The sequence below is a fragment of the Stegostoma tigrinum genome, chromosome 18 (assembly GCF_030684315.1).
Source record: "Stegostoma tigrinum isolate sSteTig4 chromosome 18, sSteTig4.hap1, whole genome shotgun sequence".
Taxonomy (NCBI): Eukaryota; Metazoa; Chordata; class Chondrichthyes; order Orectolobiformes; family Stegostomatidae; genus Stegostoma; species Stegostoma tigrinum.
In genome coordinates, this window is record NC_081371.1 from 52153745 (window position 1) to 52178389 (window position 24645).

The 24645-nt window shown below is 43.9% G+C and overlaps 1 protein-coding gene across 3 annotated transcripts in view; it reads left to right on the top strand.

Moving 5' to 3' along the window:
* c18h12orf56 (chromosome 18 C12orf56 homolog) overlaps nucleotides 1–24645 on the top strand; it is a 72442-nt gene that overhangs the window by 32651 nt on the left and 15146 nt on the right. For all 3 annotated transcript variants that reach the window (XR_009446899.1, XR_007249304.2, XM_048548332.2), the window contains exons 6-11: nucleotides 3415–3559; nucleotides 11583–11689; nucleotides 12557–12646; nucleotides 14061–14187; nucleotides 16132–16206; nucleotides 21431–21505. Coding sequence is in view for 1 of the 3 variants with exons in the window: in XM_048548332.2 (XP_048404289.2) it covers nucleotides 3415–3559; nucleotides 11583–11689; nucleotides 12557–12646; nucleotides 14061–14187; nucleotides 16132–16206; nucleotides 21431–21505 (619 nt within the window). In the remaining 2 variants the exon portion in view is untranslated. The remainder of the gene's footprint in view (nucleotides 1–3414; nucleotides 3560–11582; nucleotides 11690–12556; nucleotides 12647–14060; nucleotides 14188–16131; nucleotides 16207–21430; nucleotides 21506–24645) is intronic.

Below are 24645 nucleotides of genomic sequence, written 5' to 3' on the forward strand. Positions count from 1 at the left end.
CATTTTGCCCCTTAACTTCCACCAAGGGGAAAGATGGTCACCATCACCAAGACAAACTTTTAATTCCAGATTCTGTTATCTACATTACACTAGCCTCTACGTTACTCATCCAGTGACATTACTACTATGCTCTGGTGGCAGTCATAGGCTTAAATTATTCATTTTAATTGAAGCTGTCTAGTTTTGGGGACTGAGCTATTTTGATCTTTCAAAGGCAACGAAATGCCTGCTGTGAGTATGGAACTAATGTTGGTGCAGTGGTAACACTAGTGATCAAGAGGTCCAGGCTAGTGCACTTGAGGACATGAGTTCAAATCTGACAATTGTAGCAGGTGGGATCTAAATTCAATGAATAAACCTGTAATATTAAAAAGATGACCACTTTCATTGACTGTTGTAAAAACCCATCTGGCTCATTAACATCCTTTCGGGAAGGATCCTTATCCAATCTTGCCCATAATTGACTCCAAACAGGAGTTTGGAGGGAGGCAATGGCCTAGTGGTATTATTACTGGACCGTTAGTCCAGAGACCCAGGTAATGTTCTAGCATCCCACGTCTGTCATCTGGAAGGTGTTAGAAAGGATTCTGAGGGATAGGATTTATGACCATCTGGAGGAGCATGGCTTGATCAAATACAGTCAACACGGCTTTGTGAGGGGTAGGTCATGCCTCACAAACCTTATCGAGTTTTTTGAGGATGTGACTAGAAAAGTTGATGAGGGTCGAGCTGTGCATGTGGTGTATATGGACTTCAGTAAGGCATTTGATAAGGTTCCCCATGGTAGGCTCATTCAGAAGGTCAGGAGGAATGGGATACAGGGGAACTTAGCTGCTTGGATACAGAATTGGCTGGCCAACAGAAGACAGCGAGTGGTAGTAGAAGGAAAATATTCTGCCTGGAAGTCAGTGGTGAGTGGGGTTCCACAGGGCTCTGTCCTTGGGCCTCTACTGTTTGTAATTTTTATTAATGACTTGGATGAGGGGATTGAAGGATGGGTCAGCAAGTTTGCAGACGACACAAAGGTCGGAGGTGTCGTTGACAGTATAGAGGGCTGTTGTAGGCTGCAGCGGGACATTGACAGGATGCAGAGATGGGCTGAGAGGTAGCAGATGGAGTTCAACCTGGATAAATGCGAGGTGATGCATTTTGGAAGGTCGAATTTGAAAGCTGAGTACAGGATTAAGGATAGGATTCTTGGCAGTGTGGAGGAACAGAGGGATCTTGGTGTGTAGATACATAGATCCCTTAAAATGGCCACCCAAGTGGACAGGGTTGTTAAGAAAGCATATGGTGTTTTGGCTTTCATTAACAGGGGGATTGAGTTTAAGAGTCGTGAGATCTTGTTGCAGCTCGATAAAGCTTTGGTTAGACCGCACTTGGAATACTGCGTCCAGTTCTGGTCGCCGTATTACAGGAACGATGTGGATGCTTTGGAGAGGGTTCAGAGGAGGTTTACCAGGATGCTGCCTGGACTGGAGGGCTTATCTTATGAAGAGAGGCTGACTGAGCTTGGTCTCTTTTCATTGGAGAAAAGGAGGAGGAGAGGAGACCTAATTGAGGTATACAAGATAATGAGAGGCAAAGATAGAGTTGATAGCCAGAGACTATTTCCCAGGGCAGAAATGGCTAGCACGAGGGGTCATAGTTTTAAGCTGGTTGGTGGAAAGTATCGAGGGGATGTCAGAGGCGGGTTCTTTACACAGGGAGTTGTGAGAGCATGGAATGCGTTGCCAGCAGCAGTTGTGGAAGCAAGGTCATTGGGGTCATTTAAGAGACTGCTGGACATGCATATGGTCACAGAAATTTGAGGGTGCATACATGAGGATCAATGGTCGGCACAACATTGTGGGCTGAAGGGCCTGTTCTGTGCTGTACTGTTCTATGTTCTATGTTCTAACATTGTTTTTGCAAATTTATTGAATTTATACCATAAGGCTATGGATCAAAGCTGGAATGTGGATTTAGGCTGGGCAGCATTTTTTAGCTCGGGCTAACATGATTATGTGAAAGACCTCCTTCTGTTCCACAAACTGCTAAGATTCTAAGAAGTTCCCTGCAGGTTATTTGTTCAAGTTTCATGTTCATTGTAAGTCAGTAGCTCAGCAATCAATGGTCATGCCTGTGGATCGAGAAATAAAGTTAATGTTGAGTTGAATATGGCACTCTTTCAGGAGAAAAATCATTTTCAGCTCAACATTCCCCTGTTTTCTCTCTCTGGAGATGCTGTCAAAGCTGCTCAGGATTTCTATCATTTTCCATTCTTATTTCAGGCTTCCAGCATCCTTTATTACAGAAACCAATGTGTCGTAAATATATCAATCATAAATTTCAGAAGCATGATTTAAAGGAACATGAATTCTTTTGTCAATTTAAGAAACCACAAATCAAAAATGGACAGAAACAGTAAAACGATCATAAACCAATTAAAATGTCCCAAACATTTTTGAATATCTTGGCAACTGCCACTATTTAGACAATATCGTTAGTCCTTTTACAAAACAACCCACAAAATGACTTTTCCTCAGGGCAGGAGTGACTGCCACGAGGGGTCATAGTTTTAAGGTGTTAGGAGGAAGGTATAGAGGAGACGTCAGAGGGAGGTTCTTCACCCTGAGAGTTGTGAGTGCATGGAATAGTTTGCCAGTGGTAGTCGTGGAAGCAGAGTCATTAGTGACATTTAAGCGACTGCTAGACATGCACATGGACAGCAGTGAATTGAGGGGAATGTAGGTTAGGTTATTTTATTTTTGGATGAGGATTATTCCACGGCACAACATCGTGGGCCGAAGGGCCTGTACTGTGCTGTGCTTTTCTATGTTCTATGTTCTATGTTCTATGTTCTATCCCAGGTTCAAATTCTGCCATGGCAGATGGTGGAATTTGAATTCATTGAAAGTAAAATCTGGAATTAAGAATGAATCTGTTGTCGATTGTCAGGAAAAACTCATCTGGTTCACTAATACCCTGTAGGGCAAGAAACTGCCATCCTTTCACAATGTGGCCTACATGTGACTCCTGACCCACAGCAATGTGATTAAGTCTTAACTGACCTGTAGGATGGGCAATAATTACTGGCCTCACCAGTGATGCCCACATCCCATTACTGAATTAAAAAAAACCCACAGCAATGTAGTTGACACTCAACTGCCCTCTAAAATAATCTATAAAGTCACACTTTTCAAAGGGAATTAAGAATGAGCAAGAAATCCATGCCCTGCCAGTGATGGCCATGTCTAATGAAAGAATAAAGAATTTTCAAACATCTCCGTTAAATTCCTTATTGCAAAATTGTATCTGTGCCTCCCTTTATGACAGTGCATTAACTTTGTTGACTAGTTAAAGTAACTGGATTTGAGGCATACATTGAAAGCTTTCTGTAATCTGTGACCAACCCAACCTGTGTTATGCCAGTTCAGAGGAAATGAATAAACTGTTCAACCAACTGAGCTCGGAATTAATCCATGGGAACAACCTCTTGGAGCGGAGCTTCTCCCTGCTGCAGGAGCTGAAAACGGCAGCTATAAGGAATTTCACAATTAAAAAACTCTTTTGGAAGGTAAGCTTTTCCCTGTAATTTCCTGCCAGTTGTACTTCAACTCTGTTTATAAAACCAGGGCTTCCTTATCTAACCTTAGCAGGCCTGTCAACTTGCCCTTCAAAAACTTGAGAGAAACTCCTAGCGCCTTTTAAGAGAAGATGCTTAAGATCATGAAGACTTTTGATAGTGGGACAAAAGAGAACCTGTTTCTGGTGTTGAAAGGAAAGGTGACCAGAGGACACAGAGTTAAAGATATTGGCAAAAGATAGCACAGAAACCCTACTTTTATGCAGCAATTTATAGGCAGATTGTCAAAGTGGGTCTGGCCTGGAATTCCAGCAGGGTGTTAGGTCCTTGAGCCCACAGCCATTAAATGGACCAAGTGGACTTTGTCTTAAATTCTCTTTTTTTAAGATTATAGTATCATGGAATGACTGTTATTCTGAACTTTTTATTACTTCATGTTTCTAATTTATTACTATGATTTTGTACTTTTGAAGGTTTGTAATGCTGGACTTTTTATTTCTTTATTTTTCTAATTTTATTTTTCCCCAAAGAATTTGTACTCCAGAATCTGTACCTAAGTACCTCTGTACCTAAGATGGTGCCATAAGTGACGGGTTATAAACGTTTCACTGTACCCATGTGACTACATGCAACAATAAAGCTAATGCAATTCAATTCAAATCCAGTGACCCAAAAGCTGACAATAGCCATAAACTGGACTCTTTTATAACCTTTCCTGTATCCGTTTTAATTGGGTAAAAGTTAAGAAAAAAGTAACCTATGTGGACAGTTTGGCTTGGTGCTACATTGGCACAGCATGGCCTCAGGCTAGTTACTGGCTTGTTCATTTTATAACCCTCCAATTCAATGGACCCTGAGCTGAACCACCCACTGCCTAAACCATCTCACTTAAATTCTGGAAATACTTAAAATCCTACACTGCACTCAGTCCTGCGGTACTGTATCTGTGTAATCTGCAATGCCCTGACTGAGGGGGTTGAAGAAACAGATTGGGAACAGCTTTTCAGATGGACTTTGGAAAACTTTGCAGGACCACGGGGAACCAGCAGGGCAGTGGGATTGCTCTTTGAGAAAGCCAGGACAGGATTGAGAGCCTGAAGAGGCTCCTAAATCACTCCATGAATAAATTGGGACATTCAACATCAATGTTTACATGACTTATGACAAGATATAAATAAGTTAACCAGCTCTGTCTTAAAAATCATAAACGTTGATGTTCACATTGGAGACAAGCTGATGAAAGAGAAAAACAGCAACATCACCTGTGCATTGGCACATGCCATCCCATGAGCAGTGGCTACAACTGTTTTGCAACGGGTACCAACACTGAGAATAATGACCCACACCAACAAATGATCCACTTCTTACACAACATTATGCCAGGAGCCTATATCTCACTGATTCATCACCGAAGCCATCAACCAAAACACATTTGAATGGCAGGCTTTGAACTACGAGACCACAAAGAGCTGCACCATTCAACAAGATCATGACAGACCTGATAACCTTCAATTCCATTTTTCTACCTCTTCCCCATTTCTCTTGATTCCCTTATGGATTAAAAACCTGTCTATCTCAGCCTTGATGTTATAGCGATCTACAATAAAGAAAAAGGCTCTTGAGTCTACACTGGTCAAAATCGACTACGTTACGATTCTAATCCCAATTTTCAGCACTTACCACAGCCTTGCATGCCTTGGTATTGCAAGTGCACATCTAAATACTTCTTCAATGTTATGAGGCCTTCTGCCTTAACCATCCTCACAGTGTGTTTGCCCTCTGGGTAAAAAGATTTTTCATCACACCCCCTCTCAAACTTTCTACCTTTTATCTTAAGTATTCAAGGCAGCAATGGAGTATCAGGACAGTGTGCGGGCTTGAGCCCCGGGCTCATCAGCTTCCTTTTGCCTGCTTTCTTTCTTTCTGTTTTTTTGTTTTCTTTTTACTTCTGCTCACTTTCTTTCTTTCACTTGTTTTGCTTTTCTTTAAAGCCTTTTGTAGTGGGTTAACTGGTGGCAGTGAGAGTGGGCCGTGCACGGGATGACGGCAGCCCGGCAGCGTTTGGGATTGGCAGCAAAGCTTCACCAGTGATGGAGAGCGGCATTGGCAGCAGCGGACCCTTCGGGATGCTGGCGCAGGGGGACAGTGTCTTGGTGGAGTGTGGCCAGAGCGCCACGCTCGGCAAGATGACAGCAGAGCCAAGGATTCCTGGTTGGGAGGGGGAGATAGCGCAGCGAGTGTGGGTTCAGTGCAGGACTCTGCATCGCTGGTGTCATCAGCGAGGTGGGCCCAGCGGCAAAGAGACGGTGCCTAAAGAGTGGCGACTCCAGTGTTGGTGTGTCCACCACAGGCAGTGGAGGGGTAGCAGCACAGGCATTGTTGGTGAGCAGAGCCAAGGACTCATTGAGAAGACAGCAGAACAAAGATCAACTTTCAGTTAATAAAATGTGAGGCTGGATGAACACAGCAGGCCAAGCAGCATCTCAGGAGCACAAAAGCTGACGTTTCGGGCCTAGACCCTTCATCAGAGAGGGGGATGGGGGGAGGGAACTGGAATAAATAGGGAGAGAGGGGGAGGCGGACCGAAGATGGAGAGCAAAGAAGATAGGTGGAGAGGGTGTAGGTGGGGAGGTAGGGAGGGGATAGGTCAGTCCAGGGAAGACGGACAGGTCAAGGAGGTGGGATGAGGTTAGTAGGTAGCTGGGGGTGCGGCTTGGGGTGGGAGGAAGGGATGGGTGAGAGGAAGAACCGGTTAGGGAGGCAGAGACAGGTTGGACTGGTTTTGGGATGCAGTGGGTGGGGGGGAAGAGCTGGGCTGGTTGTGTGGTGCAGTGGGGGGAGGGGATGAACTGGGCTGGTTTAGGGATGCAGTGGGGGAAGGGGAGATTTTGAAACTGGTGAAGTCCACATTGATACCATATGGCTGCAGGGTTCCCAGGCGGAATATGAGTTGCTGTTCCTGCAACCTTCGGGTGGCATCATTGTGGCAGTGCAGGAGGCCCATGATGGACATGTCATCAAGAGAATGGGAGGGGGAGTGGAAATGGTTTGCGACTGGGAGGTGCAGTTGTTTGTTGCGAACTGAGCGGAGGTGTTCTGCAAAGCGGTCCCCAAGCCTCCGCTTGGTTTCCCCAATGTAGAGAAAGCCGCACCGGGTACAGTGGATGCAGTATACCACATTGGCAGATGTGCAGGTGAACCTCTGCTTAATGTGGAATGTCATCTTGGGGCCTGGGATGGGGGTGAGGGAGGAGGTGTGGGGACAAGTGTAGCATTTCCTGCGGTTGCAGGGGAAGGTGCCGGGTGTGGTGGGGTTGGAGGGCAGTGTGGAGCGAACAAGGGAGTCACGGAGAGAGTGGTCTCTCCGGAAAGCAGACAGGGGTGGGGATGGAAAAATGTCTTGGGTGGTGGGGTCGGATTGTAAATGGCGGAAGTGTCGGAGGATAATGCGTTGTATCCGGAGGTTGGTAGGGTGGTGTGTGAGAACGAGGGGGATCCTCTTGGGGCGGTTGTGGCAGGGGCGGGGTGTGAGGGATGTGTCGCGGGAAATGCGGGAGACGCGGTCAAGGGCGTTCTCAATCACCGTGGGGGGGAAGTTGCGGTCCTTAAAGAACTTGGACATCTGGGATGTGCGGGAGTGGAATGTCTTATCGTGGGAGCAGATGCGGCGGAGGCGGAGGAATTGGGAATAGGGGATGGAATTTTTGCAGGAGGGTGGGTGGGAGGAGGTGTATTCTAGGTAGCTGTGGGAGTCGGTGAGACCGCAACTTCCCCCCCACGGTGATTGAGAACGCCCTTGACCGCGTCTCCCGCATTTCCCGCGACACATCCCTCATACCCCGCCCCCGCCACAACCGCCCCAAGAGGATCCCCCTCGTTCTCACACACCACCCTACCAACCTCCGGATACAACGCATTATCCTCCGACACTTCCGCCATTTACAATCCGACCCCACCACCCAAGACATTTTTCCATCCCCACCCCTGTCTGCTTTCCGGAGAGACCACTCTCTCCGTGACTCCCTTGTTCGCTCCACACTGCCCTCCAACCCCACCACACCCGGCACCTTCCCCTGCAACCGCAGGAAATGCTACACTTGTCCCCACACCTCCTCCCTCACCCCCATCCCAGGCCCCAAGATGACATTCCACATTAAGCAGAGGTTCACCTGCACATCTGCCAATGTGGTATACTGCATCCACTGTACCCGGTGCGGCTTTCTCTACATTGGGGAAACCAAGCGGAGGCTTGGGGACCGCTTTGCAGAACACCTCCGCTCAGTTCGCAACAAACAACTGCACCTCCCAGTCGCAAACCATTTCCACTCCCCCTCCCATTCTCTTGATGACATGTCCATCATGGGCCTCCTGCACTGCCACAATGATGCCACCCGAAGGTTGCAGGAACAGCAACTCATATTCCGCCTGGGAACCCTGCAGCCATATGGTATCAATGTGGACTTCACCAGTTTCAAAATCTCCCCTTCCCCCACTGCATCCCTAAACCAGCCCAGTTCATCCCCTCCCCCCACTGCACCACACAACCAGCCCAGCTCTTCCCCCCCCCACCCACTGCATCCCAAAACCAGTCCAACCTGTCTCTGCCTCCCTAACCGGTTCTTCCTCTCACCCATCCCTTCCTCCCACCCCAAGCCGCACCCCCAGCTACCTACTAACCTCATCCCACCTCCTTGACCTGTCCGTCTTCCCTGGACTGACCTATCCCCTCCCTACCTCCCCACCTACACCCTCTCCACCTATCTTCTTTGCTCTCCATCTTCGGTCCGCCTCCCCCTCTCTCCCTATTTATTCCAGTTCCCTCCCCCCATCCCCCTCTCTGATGAAGGGTCTAGGCCCGAAACGTCAGCTTTTGTGCTCCTGAGATGCTGCTTGGCCTGCTGTGTTCATCCAGCCTCACATTTTATTATCTTGGAATCTCCAGCATCTGCAGTTCCCATTATCTCTCAACTTTCAGTTATATCTTTTAGTTTAGATTAGATTCCCTCCAGTGTGGAAACAGGCTCTTTGGCCCAACAAGTCCACACCGCCCCTTGGAGCATCCCACCCAGACCCATCGCCCTATAACACACACACCCCTGAACACTATGGGCAATTTTTAGCATGGCTAATCCACCTAGCCTGCATATCTTTGGACCCCGTGGGAGCACCCGGAGGAGACCCACGCAGACACGGGGAGAACGTGAAAACTCCGCACAGACAGTTGCCCGAGGTTGGAATCGAACCTGGGTCCCTGGCGCTGTGAGGCTGCAGTGCTAACCACTGAGTCACCGTGCCGCCCCAACTGTTCAAAATGGTGGCAACAGTTGAAGCCTTTCATTGTAATTTACTGAGTTATTCGCCTTAAAAGGAAAGTGACAATAAGTCATTCATTCAAAATCTATGCCCCCGGTCACTGATCCTTCCATCCAGCCCTCATAAGTTTATAATTCTCAGTCATGCCCGCTCCCCCCAAAAGTCTCCTCTACTCCAAGGAAACCAACACAATCTACTCAATCTTACCATAACTAAAACTTTTTATGCCTAGGCAACATCTGGTAAATCTCCTGTGCACCGTCTCCAGTTCAGTCACTTCCTTCCTATAATGTGGACTGTAGACTCTAGCAGCTGCATAACCTATGTTTTATATAGTTCCAGCATAATCGCCCTGCTTTGAGTATTCTTAATGACCCAACCTCGACAGCCCTCTGTGGTACAACATTCCACAGATTCATCTGTCTCTGGGAGAAGAAATTCCTCCTCATCTGTGTCTTAAATGGTAACCCCCTTCTGCTGGAAATCTGCCGTCTGGTCCTAGACTGTCCCGTAATGGGCAACAACCTCTCCACGTCTCCCCTGTCCAGCCCCCTGAGGAACTTGTATGTTGCAATGAGGTCACCTGTCCTTCTGAGCTCCAACGAGTACAGGCACAACCTATTCAACCGCTTTCCATAAGACAGTACCTTTGCTCAGTTATCCAAATGGCTGGTTTGCAATACAAAGTGGCACCAGACAGCATAGGTTCAATTCCTGCACCAGCTGAAGCTAACATGAAGGACTCTCCTCTCAACACCCCCCCCACCCCCAAGGTTAAACCACCATCAGTTGTGTCTCTCTAATGAGAGAGCAGCCCTGCAGTCTGGTAGACTATGGTGACTTTACTGATAAAGAATAATGTTTAAATCACACCTGTCATGATCTCAGTCTGTTCCAAAGCACTATATAGTCATCACTGTAACGTCAGAAGTAAAACATCCAACTTATGCACAGCAAGCTCCCATAAAACAGCAATGCCATAATGAATGGAAAATCTGTTGCTTTTACCATGTTGATTGAGGTACAGCAATTGGTCAGGACACCAGCGTTAACTCTTGTTCTTCAGGATAGCTCTGTGTGATCTTTTACATTTACCAGAGAAAGCAGATGGGCCTAATTTAATGCCGTATTTAAAAGATACCACCGCTGATAGTGTAGTACTTCCTTAGTACTAACTGGAAGTGCCATCCTTCATTTCTGTGTTGAAACCTTTGGAATGGGACTTGAATCCATGATCTTTTTAAGGCAAAGGTCAGAAGTCACACAACACCAGGTTATGATCCGACATAATGGGAACTGCAGATGCTGGAGAATCTGAGATAACAAAGTGTGGAGCTGGGTGAACACAGCAGGCCAAGCAGCATCTTAGGAGCACAAAAGCTGACGTTTCGGGCCTAGACCCTTTCTGATGAAGTGACTTCACCTGATGATGGAGCAGTGCTTCTAAAGCTTCTAAGCCCAAATAAACCTGTCAGACTATAACCTGGTATCACGTGATTTCTGACCTTGTCCACCCCAGTCCAACACTGGCACCTCCACAGCCAATTTTAGGCAAATACAGCAGCCATCAAACATAGAACAAAGATCTATGACCAACCAATGACATAAATAGCCAGACAGTCTCTTATGGTGCAGGGTAAATAGACAACGTAGCAATGTCTGAGGAGAGTTAGGAAATTGCTCGAGCAGGTGAACAGTTTTATTATCCTGCAGATACCAGGGATTGATGAAAAGATAGTGGAGCCTTCAGTGACTGACAGGAAGGATCACTTAACATGACTTATAAAGTTGTAAGACTTTTACTTTAACAAACTAATTAGAATTAACATCGATCAAACACTATTTTTTGTTGGAAACTTATAAATATTTACAAGTTTAAACTTTCTGCCTTTACTTTCAACATTGAAAATCCTGCGCTTTGGTTATACACTATGTTTCACTCACTCCCCAAGACATCGTAGTCCTTATAGTGAACAATGCACAGTTCCTCTCAGCTTCCAAGGGTTCATATTTCCTATTTCGTTGAGTAGTAACTTTGAGTGACTGAAGCCAGGTATTTGCCTGAACCCACTATATTGTAACACCATGCACATAAATGATTTCTCCTCCACTGACACACAGCAGCAGCAGAGTGTACCATATGAAGATGCACTGCAATAATTCATCAAGACTCCATAGATAGTGCTTTCCAAACTCACAACCACTACTGTCTCGAAGGATGACGGTGGAGATACACAGAAACACCACCACTTGCATGTCCAAGTTGGGTACATGCCGTCCTGGCGTGGGAAGATATTGCTGTTCCCTTAGTGTCACTGGGTCAGAACTACGAAACGCTCTCTTTAACAAAATTATGTTGTACACCAAATGAATGGCAGTGATTCTGAAAGCTTGTGATTTCAAATAACAAGCATAACCAAACATAAGCTTAAGAGCGCACACTGGACCAGAAGACTATGGGAACAGAAATAGGCCATTCAGCCCATCAAGTCTGTTCCATCATTCAGTGGCTGACAATTCTCATCTCTACTTCCCTGCCAATAACCCTTGATTCCTTCACACATTATGATCCATCTACACCACCTTTGAATATACTTGTGAGACCATGAGATATAACTCATTTTGAATTATATTGCATGCTGCTTTTGTCTGGAGTCTAGGTTTTAACTTAATACTCTCTTCTGTTTTGACTTGTCCACAGTCAAACGATGTGTATCCATTTCTTATCAGCAAACTTCAGGAGCACTTGCTAAAGTTGGAGAATCCCATTAACCAGCAAGTCAAGCACAAAATGGCAGGTCACCTACAGTAAGTATCGAGCTGCTGTAGATCTAAACTGTTCCAAATCTGAGACAAATCCAGCCTTCAGCCTATCTCTGCATAATAATCTCACCACTATTATTTGTAAATCAGAGCTCAGAATACAGAGGAAACCTACAGCAGAATAATGAAGTCTTGCTGCAATTAAGTAAGGTTTTCTGATGAGAGCTTAGCCAGATTATTGCTACACACTTTCACACACTTTGGTAATAGGTTTAATGGGATAGGTCAAGTTAAGTACAGCTGCAGATCCCAGGCTGCCTATGAAATAATGTCTTGGGTGAGCGATTTCTGGCAATATGAAAGCAAAATATCACAGATGCTGGAAATCTGAAATAAAAATTAGAATATTCAGCCAGCCAGACTTCATTTGTGGAGAAAGAAATAGAGTTAACATTTCAAGTCTTTTATCAGAATTGGGAAAAGGTTAGAGACATCATTGGTTTAAGCAAGTATAGAGGCGGAGCAAGGGAGGAGGAGAGCAAAATCAAAGGAATAATGGTCCCAGGGAGAACAAAGTGGTAATGAGACAAGTAAAAATGATATGTGTGTCTTAATGAGCAGCAGTTGGGAATGGAAGACTTATTATCAACATCTGCCATCTGAGAAAGTGAGGGCAGGGTTTAAGATCTGAAGCTTCAGAATGCAGTTGTCCAAACATAATGTGAAGTGTTGTTTCTTGAGCTGGACCAGTGGGGGAGGCTGAGGACCGAGAGACCTGATTGGGAGGGGAGCAGAGAGTTACTCTGGCATGCATCTTGAGGCTCAGGGTCTCATTACAGACTGGACATAGTTATTCTGCTCAGGTGAAAATGCCGATATTTACTGAAATGAGAATTTTCTTTCTCTGCTTAGGTTATGTATTTTGATCATGGAGACATTAGGCGTCATGTTCAGGGAGACGGAAACAGAACCAACACGATTGACTCTTCTGAATGCCAACCGGTATGTGTGGCACCAATAATTCACACTCAAAGAGGTATTGTGTCTTTACATGTAGAAAACTAGTTTAACAAAGGTACGTGTTCAAAATGAGTTTCTCATTTGAAATTTATTACACTCCCAAGTCAGGAGTGTGGTTGCTGTTTGCCTGCTTTCCTGGATGACTACATGCAGCTTCCTCATTGATCAAGAGGCTCAGTGTGATTCCACACATTGCAGCCCACTTGATCCGTACCCCATCCAACATTCACAGTCCAGTTCATCAGACAAACCAGCCTTCCATCCATTGATTTTGTTTACACTTCACACTGCCTTGGGAAAGCAGTCAACATAATCAAAGATCGCTCCCAACCCAGTTATACACTCTTCCACCCTCTTCTATCGAGCAGATGAAAGTTTGAAAACACATACCAACAGATTCAAGAACAGCCTCTTCCCCGTTGTTATCAGACTTATGAATGAACTTCTTATTTATTAGAATTGATCTTTCTCTTTGTGGCTGTAGCACTGTATTCTGCATTGTGTTCTATTATCCTGATGTAGTTATGTATGGTATGATTTGTCTGGTTTTCACTGTATCTTGGAACATGTGAAAACAATAATAAATCAAATCCAATTAAATCCCTCCACCAGAAACTTTCAAACGCTGAGCTCAGTCACTTAAATGGATAAGAGCAACAGGAATCTGAGAACCTCCCCACCTCCAGTTCCACTCTGAGTTACCCACTATCCTGGCTTGGAAATGTATCTCTGTTCTTTCGGTGTCACACAGTGATACAATTCTAGGACTCCCTCCCTAACAGCACAGCAGAAATCCCTGCACTCAAAAGATTAAAGAAGTCAGCTCACCACTACTTACTTTAGGGAGATTAGGGATTGTCTAAAAGTGCTGGCCTTGTCAGTGATACCCATATGCTGTGAATGAATGAATTCAAGCAAAACGTTTATATTCCCCCCACTTCATCATTCAGATATCGGAGGAAGAAAAGGAGCAGAAGTTGAATCATTTCAGTAACACCCTGAAAGTGTAAATGAAATTCAAAACCAGAACTTGCTGAAAAAGCGCACCAGTTCTGGCAGCATCTGTGAAGAAAAAAATCAGAGTTATTGTTTCGGGTCCCGTGACCCTTGCTCAGAACTGAGATAAATGAGATATTCTGAATATCCTCTGAGATACTGCCCTGCCTCCTGTCAACTCTAGTAGATAATGGTCGTATTTTTTGTTCCTCCAATGTTGGAAGACCCAAAGGCAACATCTGCACAAAGATCACTTGACAATATTGTCTCAGTGGTTAGAGATTAAACTTGAATACAAGGAAGCTTCCAGAATGTCGCATGACAGTGGGTTTTTATCAAAAGATTATTGTTATTTTCAATATGTTATAATAATATAATAAATACTGTTTTCACTCACTAGAGGTATGACTGTTATGAACTTGCTGAAGATTTTAATAAGTGGCCCACAGATTCCCATATCATCACATGCAGGTGGTAGGAACGTGCCAACCGCATCTGAAATCTCAACTAATTCTCAAGATGGCGAGGTAAGTCTCTGTAAGTGTCCAACTCTACAACCCCCTGAGCTCTCTGCGTTGATCGTATTCTAACATTATGTGCATTCCTAATTTTAATTGTTCCACCTCACTTCCTTTGGCACTAAGCTCTGGAATCCAGTGTGGGAACTGCTCTGCTGCCTGAACTGGAGGGCAGTTCTTATGAGGAAAGGTTGCAGGAACTAGGGCTTTTTTCATTGGAACGAAGAAGAGGTGACTTGATAGATGTGTACAAGACGATGAGAGGCGTAGGCAGTTTGGATAGTCAGAGACATTTTCCCAGAGCAGAAATGACGGTTACGAGGGAGCATAATCTTAACGTGATTGGAGGAAGGTGTAGGGGGGATGTCAGAGGCACGTGGAATGTGTTGCCAGCAGTGGTAGCGGAGTCAGATACTTTAGACACTTTTAAGTGACTTTTAAGTTTTAGGGCACATGGAAGATAGTGAAATGCAGGGTAGATTGATTTTAGTAGGATAATAGGTTGGCACAACATTGTGGGCTGAAGGTCCTGTACTGTGCTGAACTGTTCTATGTTCTATGCCTTATCTCACCTCGTTTAAATGCTTCTTCAAACATATATCCTTGGTGACTTGAGTAATGGTGGCAACAGTGAGGAAGGGCACCGAGCAGGGCAGGACGAGTGGTTTTCGTCAGGACCTCCAGCAGCAGGTGGTGACACTGAGAAAGGGCACCGAGCAGGGCAGGATGAGTGGTTGCGTCAGGACCTCCAGCAGCAGGTGGCAACACTGAGAAAGGCACCAAGCAGGGCAGGACGAGAGGTTGCGTTACGACCTCCAGCAACAGGTGGCAACACTGAGGAAGGGCACCAAGCAGGGCAGGACGAGAGGTTGTGACAGGATCTCCAGCAGCAGGTGGCGACACTGAGGAAGGGCACCGAGCAGGGCAGGACGAGTTGTTGCGTCAGGACTCCAGCAGCAGGTGGCGACACTGAGGAAGGGCACCAAGCAGGGCAGGACGAGTGGTTGCGTCAGGACCTCCAGCAGTAGGTTTATCCAGAACCAGGGCGTGGCCATTTAGTGCTGAGATTAGGAAACATTTCTTCACTTGGAAGGTGGTGAACATGTGGAAGTCTATCACAGAAGGCTATGGAGGCCAGATCACTGAGTATATTCAAGAAAGCTAAATGTTTAAATATTAGAGGCAGCAGAGTGTATCAAGAGAAAGCTGGAATGTGGTGTTGCCCTGGAGGATCAGCTATGTTCATAACGGTCGAGCAGATTTGAAGGGCCTACTCCTGCTCCTATTTTCTATGTTTCCTTATTACTTGTCTTCCTCTACCCTTTGAGCATTGACCAATGGAGAGCTTGGGAGAATCTGCTAAATATTCTTTGTCAGGCTTGATCTCCTGACCTTGCTGGTATTGGGGTTCATTTAAAAGGAGTGTAATCTCTGGATAACATCACACTCATTGGAACACACGCCTTGCCATCACAGCGAGAAGATCAAGAAATTTTTTATTCATGGAAAGAAACAATTACATTTATTCTGGTCAGAGATAATGGGAACTGCAGATGCTGGAGTATCCAAGATAATACACAGCAGGCCAAGCAGCATCTTAGGAGCACTAAGATGCTGCTTGGCCTGCTATGTTCATCCAGCCCCATACTTTGTTATCTTACATTTATTCTGTACCTCCATTGTGCTGGTTCACAGAAGGTTTATTATTTAGGATAATGCAAGTGAATTCTGACCAAAATGTGTCCTATAATCTAATCAGCACAGCTTTTAGCTTTTAAATTGCTTCCAGAACAATGGTTAATCATATTTGACAAGTTAAAATTGGCTTAAAGGTGAGAATCATAAAGGTGCATTTATAAAATGCATAAAGGGGGCTCTCGTCCTTGAATGGCGTGATGGTGTAAGACTGAGTTGTGAAACTACTGGAATATCATGAATTATTGCCTTTTGCAGCTACAGAAGCTATTGCTAGAATACAAGGATGCAGTGACAGCTGTTGTGTATGAAATCTTCCTCATCACTCACCAGGTGAGTGCAAATTATGTGAGACCAGCAAAACTGTTGAGCTGCATTTGCCATGATATTCGGTCTTTTAACCCTGCACTTTTAATACTGTGCACATACGAAAAAAGTGTGGCATCCTATCCTGTGATTACTGCAGTATTTTCATTAAAGTCCTATTTTTCTTCTCAATACTTCTAAACAAATCACTTGCTCCTTATCCTGACAACCGTTCCCTAAAAGTCATCGTTTTTTTTGATGATCCAGTAATTAAAGATAAAGCTCCTTGCGAAAAATCTTATGGCAGATTTTGAACTACCTGGGCAGGAGTGGTCAATGGGTTCAGGACAAGCGTTCCTTGCACAACTCAGCTCCACTGCAGTGGTCTCAGTACCTTGTGCACTTGTGAATAGGCACAAACAATTTTGTACTTTATTGAAGAAGTGTTCCCTTTACAGCTTAAATGTGGACCAGTCATCTTAAACATGCCAAATGTTTAGCTTGACTCCAAGGTTTTACACTTGCCAACAAATGAAATAATAGCTGCAAGCTTAGATCTGTACCAGATGTGGCCCAGCAAGCTCCCTTCAGCTGTTTAACTAAGAACAATGTCTTGGCTCCGATCTGTCTTCTCAGTAGCATTGAGGGGAGGGGTCCCTTCTATCGTAATAACCTTTCCAAATCCAGACAAAACACACTGAAATAGCAAGCTCTACCCGGTCAGTCACTTTGAGGGAAGCCACTGATAGCAAAATCTTATTATATCATGTGATGGCATTGAGACAGACAGACGAACCAAATCAGTCTTTCTACCTCTGTATTTGCAATACAATAAAATTAATATCTTCAATGATCCTCAAAATTGACTCCAAGGTTCCTAAGCAGACATGGATCACAGACTCTACACATGATTGTTTCTTGAACAAAGTAATCTAATTGGTCTATGCGTCTGTACGTGAGAGCGCGTGCATGTGTACGTGACAGCGTGTGCATGTGTGTACGTGAGAGCATGTGTGTCTGTATGTGAGAGTGTGTGTGTGTGTGTGTGTCTGTACATGAGAGTGTGCACTATACTTTGTGTCTGACTTTTTCCAGAACCTGCATTTTCAGTATTTTCTTCTGATGACCTTTCTCTTCATAGATGTTGCTTTAACTTCAAACATCTTTGATGGTCAGAAGGAAAACTAATCCCCAAGCTCCACTCAGTTTCTCAGCTCAAGTTGTAACGGCATAAGGCCAAAATACTCAAAAAAATTGCTATGGCAACCCAGGCAATAATATGTTACTAAGAGTAGTATAATAGACCCCATATTGTCATACAGCTCCTGTTCTTTGGACAGATAGTTGGCCTATCACATTTGTAAAGAACAGAACCAAGACTAAATGAAGAAAGATAGTAAGCCTATTGCTGTAAAAGTTGATACGTGATTCTTCTTAATTCAGGGCTGAAGAATGAGAAGTAACTTGTAAAGTTTTAAAAATGTTACACATGGCAGCTTAGCTTCAGACTTCTATTTTGAGACCTTTAACAGGATCAGTGTGGTTCAGACCTGTTGTATAAATTGAAACAGGGTGAGGGGAATGTCTGTCATTGGAAAGATAATTCGTGATGCTTAATTTTTACGCCAGGGCCCAATGTGACCGGATTACCAAGTGAAGTGAGGATTCTGGCTTCTCTTTGTTCTGCTTTGTTCTGGTGTCAGAAAGCGTGGCCAACGATAGTTGGACATATTTTATGTTTTAACTTTCTCCCCCTCCCAGGCATTGGCTGCTCAACATGTTGATCGTTAAGCTGGCCTGCACATGGGAAAAGGTCCATACCAATTAAAAATTTGTTCAGAATATGCTTAACTTGGTAAAGTACAAAAAAGTTGGAAAGAAACATCAAATTTTAATTCAGATTAATGAGTTCACTTAAATCTGTATGGAGATTGTGACACTGCACACAAATCTGAAATATTTTAACAGAGTGCAGCTGTAAATTTAAAACATAAGTTCAATTCCACTGACTCTAATTTACTCTCAACCAGCTGGAGTGTTTCAGGACTAATTTAAGATTAGAATTTAGTTTTAAATCAGTTTTAATGACATGTATAAAGGCTGACTAATTATGGAAACAAAAACAGAAATTTTCTGGAAAAGCTCAGCAGGTCTGGCAGCATCTGTGGACAGAAATCAAAATTAAAGTTTCAGGTTAAGCGACCCTTCCTCTGAGGAATGTTAACACTAATTTTTCTCCACAGATGCTACCAGACCTGCTGAGCTTTTCCAGCAATTTCTGTTTTTGTTTCTGATTTATCGCATCCTCAGTTCTTCTGGTCTTTATTTGACTAATGATTGAATTATACTTAATGGGTTAATAGCATATTCCTGGGTGCATTACATTTATGCAGATATTAATCTGTTTATGGGTGCAGAATTATGAGAAATGAACACACACGTACATGAAGGAAAAGAATGCGTCATACCCTTGGCTTTCAAAGTGGGATCGGGAACCTGATGCCGCGATAAATTTTTGGTTCCAGCCCCGTGTCACCAACACATTGTGATGGTGCCATTTTGAAATGCTAATGCTTCACTTGGGCAAGAGGCAAGCTTGGTGTATTGGTGGTACCGGGCATCTCTGGGGGAAGGTAGAAGCTAGCTGCAGAGGACCAGCAGCAAAGGCAGATGGTGACCTTGGCAGGGCCTGCCTCTGACACCAGGTTAAACATAAATTCATAGACCCTTTGGTCCAACCAGCCCATTGCTAAACATAATCCCAAACTAAACTAGTCCACCTGCCTGCTCCTGGCCCATATAATCATGCAGTCATAGAGCATGGAAACAGACCCTTAGGTCCAACACGTCCATGCCAAACATAATCCCAAACTAAACGTCCCACCTACCTGGCTTCCAGACGTTTCCTATTCATATATCGATCCAAATGTCTTTTAAATGTTGTATTTGTACCCACATCCATCACTTCATCACGAAGTGCATTCCACACACGAACCACCACCTCCCCCGACCCAACCCCGTGTAAAAAAAATTGCCTCTTCTGTCTTTTTTAAATCTCTCTCCTCTCACCTTAAAAATGTCTCAATAATTGTGATCATAAAACTATCATTGATTGTTGTAAAAACCCATGTGGTTTAGCAATAACCGTTAGGGAAGGAATTCTGCCATCTTTAGCTGATCTGGTCTGCATGTGATTCCAAGCCTACAATAATGTTGATTTTTAAATAGCATCCAAAATAATCTAGCAAGCCAGTTAGTTCGTGGCCAGTAAGGGATGGGCAATAGGTTCTGGCTTTTCCATTGACGTCTACGTACAATGAAAGAATAAAGAAAATATAGTGATCAGAGAGAATGGGAACTGCAGATGCTGGAGAATCCAAGGTAACAAAGTGTGAAGCTGGATGAACACAGCAGGCCAAGCAGCATCTCAGGAGGACAAAAGCTGACATTTTGAGCCTCGACCGTTCATCAGAGACCCTCTCTGATGAACGGTCTAGGCCCGAAACGTCAGCTTTTGTGGTCCTAAGTTCCTACTTGGCCTGCTGTGTTCATCCAGCTTCACACTTTGTTATCAAGAAAATATAGTGCCCTGATACATTTCATTGTTTAAAAACAAACTTTCCGTTTTCTGTGCATTGAACCCAGCAGGAATGCAATAATCTTCATCAGACTCTTTGGGTTTATCAAATTCCACATTGAAAATTGCCCTCCAGTTCTCCCATCTTCTAAGAAACTCTTCAAAGAACTTAACAGACTGTTAATTAGGGAGTGGCGTCCTTCCTTTTCCTCTACCCTCCCTGCCTTTGAAAATGCTGGTGGCACCCAGAGCCATCAGGATCCATAAACACAGCATGCACATGATTCCCACCCTGCAGGAAATTGAACATCCAACAGCAAGCATCTTCTTGTGAACTTTGTCGCCCAAGGGTTCGATTCTGAAAGACACGTTCATTCACGATTAGCAAACAGATTCGTTCAGATTGTCTCAGTAAATAGAAGTTTGAACTGTGAAGTTCAGGTCATAAGGGTTTAAAGGCCCGGATTATCTGGACTCTGGAGAAAAATGTGTAATACGTGTGGCATAAGGTTTAATTCTGTCTTCATCAAGTGAAAATGTTGTGTTGCAGAGAAAAAGGAACAATTTTCAGCACCTGCAGGGAAATGCTGATGATACCTCAATTCTTGTTACTCATTAACCTTCACTGTAAAGATGCTCCCAAAGTCAGAGTTCAGCGTGAAACTGATTTTTGTGTTTTTTTTCAAATTGACAGAAGTGGCTGTGCAAACTTTTAATTGCAATAATTATCAGCTATTGTTAAAGAGATCTGATAAATGAGTTGCTTGCTGACTGACTGAATAGATGACATCAGTAGGACACACATTTAAGGTATTTGGGGAGGGAAAATGGCCCATGGAGACGTGAGAATCTGTAGGTAAAGGTTGTCATTTAGTGCAGTGACTGATTGCAGCTTTCTGTTTAGGAGTAAATATTTAAGAGGCAAAAATCAGAGTCATGGTCAATGAACAGGGGAGCAGCAATAACTGGATGGGTCTTAATAATCTAGCACAGACTCAGAGGGATGAATGTCCCTATTGTACTACTGTGTGATTCTATAGAAGTGTTACTAAGCTCCTTTGATAGACAGATACACAAGAAACAGAATGTGCAGACCATTCAGCCCACTGAGCCAGCTCTGCCATTTACTAAGATCATGGCCGACCTTGGACTTCAGCTCCTTTTTCCTGCCTGCCCCAAAAAACCATTGATTCTTTGAGAGATGGAAAATCTATCCATCCCAGCCTTCAATGAATTCAACGACAGTGCACTAAAATTCTCAGAATTAAAGAATTCCACAGCTTCACATCTCTTTGAGTGAAGTGATTTATCCTCTTCTATTTCTGCCCTAAATGATCAGCATCTTATCCTGAGGTTGATCTTTTGCCTGGGTCTGATTGAACTATCTTGGCCATGGTAATAGCTGGCATCACAGGTGGCCTTGGGCTAACAGTGGGTAAACAGGTAAGGTTCCCTCTTCTACGCTGCCGCGTTATTTGTCCTGGTACAGTTGAAATGCAAAAAAGAATCATCACTTGGATACAGATACCAGAGAATCACCTATGGAGCTAAAGCAGAACAGGAACCAATGGTATTTGGAAGAAGGGGCATGGAAAATGGGCAAGATCATAATTTTTGTTTCTCATTCTCAAAAATATCATATTTAGGAACTGGATAAAGTCCATTCTTTTACAGGGAAACTGGGGTTCTGCCTCCGGGAACTTGACAGTTGGATGGTTGATGGTTGCTCTTCAGAAACTTCCTTCCATGGTAAGCCTTTACCACAATTTTTCAGCAACACCAGTCTCTCTAAGGTGCCTTGAACTGAATTAATATCCAATACTACATTGGCAATAGATCTTGCAAGCACGTCTGATTCAAATAATCTTGATCTTAATACATTTGATTTTTCTTTTCCTTGGGTCATGGGTGTCACTGGCAAGTCCAGAATTCATTGCCCATCCCTAATTACCATTTCTGAGGGCATTTAAGAGTCAGCCACATTGCTGTGGCTCACATGTAATCAGACCAGGTAAGGACAGATCTCCCTCCTGGAAAGACATCAGTGAACCAGACGAGTTTTTACAACAATAAATTATTTTTCTTTTCTTCATTTGCAGGATGTGGACATTTCTGGCTAGGCTAGCATTTATTGCCCATCCATTTTTTTCCCCCTTATTCATTCATGGGATGAGGGTGTCACTGGCCAGGCAGCATTGGGCCATCCCTAATTGCCCAGAGGGCAGTTCAGAGTCAACCACATTGCTTTGGGCCTGGTGTCACACGTAGGCCAGACCGGGTAAAAGGATGGCAGTTTCCTTCCCTAAAGGGCATTAGTGATTGAACAATCATTGGTAGTTACATAGTCATCATTAGACTCTCCATTTAAGATTTTTTATTGAATCCAAATTCCACCAATTGCCACGGCAGAATTCAAACCTGGGTCCCCAGAACATTACCTGGGTCTCAGGATTAACAGTCCAGTGATTATACCACTAAGCCAACCATGGTTTCATGGTCACCATTACAGGGATTAGCTTTCGATTCCTGACTGTATGAAGTAAATTTCAATTATGAAAGGACCTCAACAGTCTAATTTATAGAGAAGCTCATAGCCTCTGCTATTAATTGTATCTGCATAATATGCAAAAGTAATCATTTAGTTGCTCAGGAAATTAAACAATCGCTGAAGCTGTAATTTTGCTATGGTAACCGTTTGACAGAAATTATGGGTTAATCATAATAAGACTGAGTGATTTTTAACTTGAGCAAGATATCCTTTATTTCACAAAGAATTACTCCTTTACGAGGGTTCTGCACTCACATCCTCCCTCCTGCACACACATGTATGTTCCCCATACCCTACAAAACTCACTCAAATCCACACTCCCCCACGGTGTCCTAAAAACATTGGAGGTTCAAAGAGATTTTTGGTCAAGGTATGTTATTTTCAGTACCTGTTGAAGGTATTTAGAGGTTTGTAAAATCATGAGGAACATAGATAAAGTGAATACTGTAAGTTTTTTTTTCCATAGGGTTGGGGAATTCAGAACTAGAGGGCATATTTTTAAGATGAGAGGAGAAAGATTTAAAAGGACCCGAGGGGCATCTTTTTCAGACAGAGGGTGGAGTGAACTGCCAGATGAAATGATAAATGCGGATACAGTTAAAACATTTAAAATACGTTTGGACAGGTACATGAATAGGAGAGGTTTAGAGGGATATGGGCCAAATACCAGCAAGTGGGACTAGTTTAGTTTATCTAACTCTAATATTTGAATTATCAAAAGGCTAATGGAATGCTTGCCTTTATATTTAGAGGAGTAGAATACAGGGGAGCAAACGTCATGCTTGAGATGTACAAAGTTGTGGTTAGACTACAACTGGAGTAACTGTGAGTAGCTGTGGATTCCACAAATGAGAAAAGATATATTGGTATCGGAGGAATGCAACATAAGATTACCAAAATGATGCCAAGACTCAAGACTAGCAGGAGGGAAGTGATGGTCTAGTGGTATTATCGCTGGACTGTTAATCCAGAGATCCAGGTAATGTTCTGGGGACTTAGGTTCGATTCCTGCCAGGGCAGATGGTGGAATTTGATTTTAATAAGAATCTGGAATTAAATCTAATGATGACCATGAACCCATTGATTGTTAGAAAGACCACTCTGGTTCACTAATACCCCTTAGGGAAGGAAACTGCTGCCATCCTTGCCCAGTCTGACCTACATGCGACTCCAGACCCACAGCAATGTGGTTGATTCTTAACTGCTCTCTGGGATGTGCAATAAATGCTGGCCTGGCCAGTGATGCCCTCATCCCACAAATGAATTTTAAAAGAATTATAAGGACCAGGTATGTGATGAGGGAAGATTTGGTCAAAATTTTCACCTGATAGAATAGATGAAGAGAAGCTATTTTTGCCGGGAGGGAATGTAAGGTCTAGATTTTCACACAGTCGTGGAGACTCCATGTCTTAGATAAAATGGCACTGGGTCCCTGGATTCAGAAGCCCCATCCCCATTTTCAGCAGATCCTGTTTTCACCTGTACGGGAAGGGGGGGAATGGGTTCAGCCATTTTGAAACCCAAACTCATCTGGACCATTTGGATACAGTTTGTTTGACACCTCCAAGTAGTTAAGGGATTAGCTGTCTTTGATGTTGAATTCTCAACACTAATGTTTGTTTTTATAAGGGATTTAGTGTTTGAAGGAATTGAAATGTATTGACGAGGGTTTAGTAAATGAGGTTTTTACAGGTGTGGTGAAGCCTGCAACAGAAACTTTGAACTTTAGCTCATTTCATTCCAACGTGGCTCCTGAGGTTTGCGGTGAATATTGGGTGAGTTCATATGGAAGGTGGAAGAGAAAACGGAGGCCATGGGGACACGGGCTGGCATGAGCAGACATTGATTTGGAATAGGAAGTCTAAAGGCCAGGTGGCTAAGTAGAACAGTGTAGGTTGACATGGAGGGATGAGGGTGAGTGGGAGTGGGTTAAGGAATGGGTTTGTAAGGATAGGGCATGGGGTGTGTGGGGGAGAGGGCTAGCAAGCTTCACTTTTTTTTAACCATAATTGGGGTGAAGTTCCAAAGTTTGGAACTATCACAAATGACAATTGATGCAAGATTAGATGTAATGTTTAGATCTGAGGTTGATACATTTTTGTTATGTACAGATATTAATGGATGTGTGGTGCAGGTGGGCATGTGGACTTAGATTGCAACCCAGCCATGATCTCGCTGAATGGTGAAAAAGGGTAAAGGGTCTAAATCGCCTCCTCATGTTCTGATGTACCTTCCCTACACCCACTCATTTGTTCGCTCCCCTTTCCTCTCTCACTCCCTCATTATAGAAAGAACGTGTCAATGTGTGAATTGTTCCTCACCCCAGACTGCCCCACTCTCA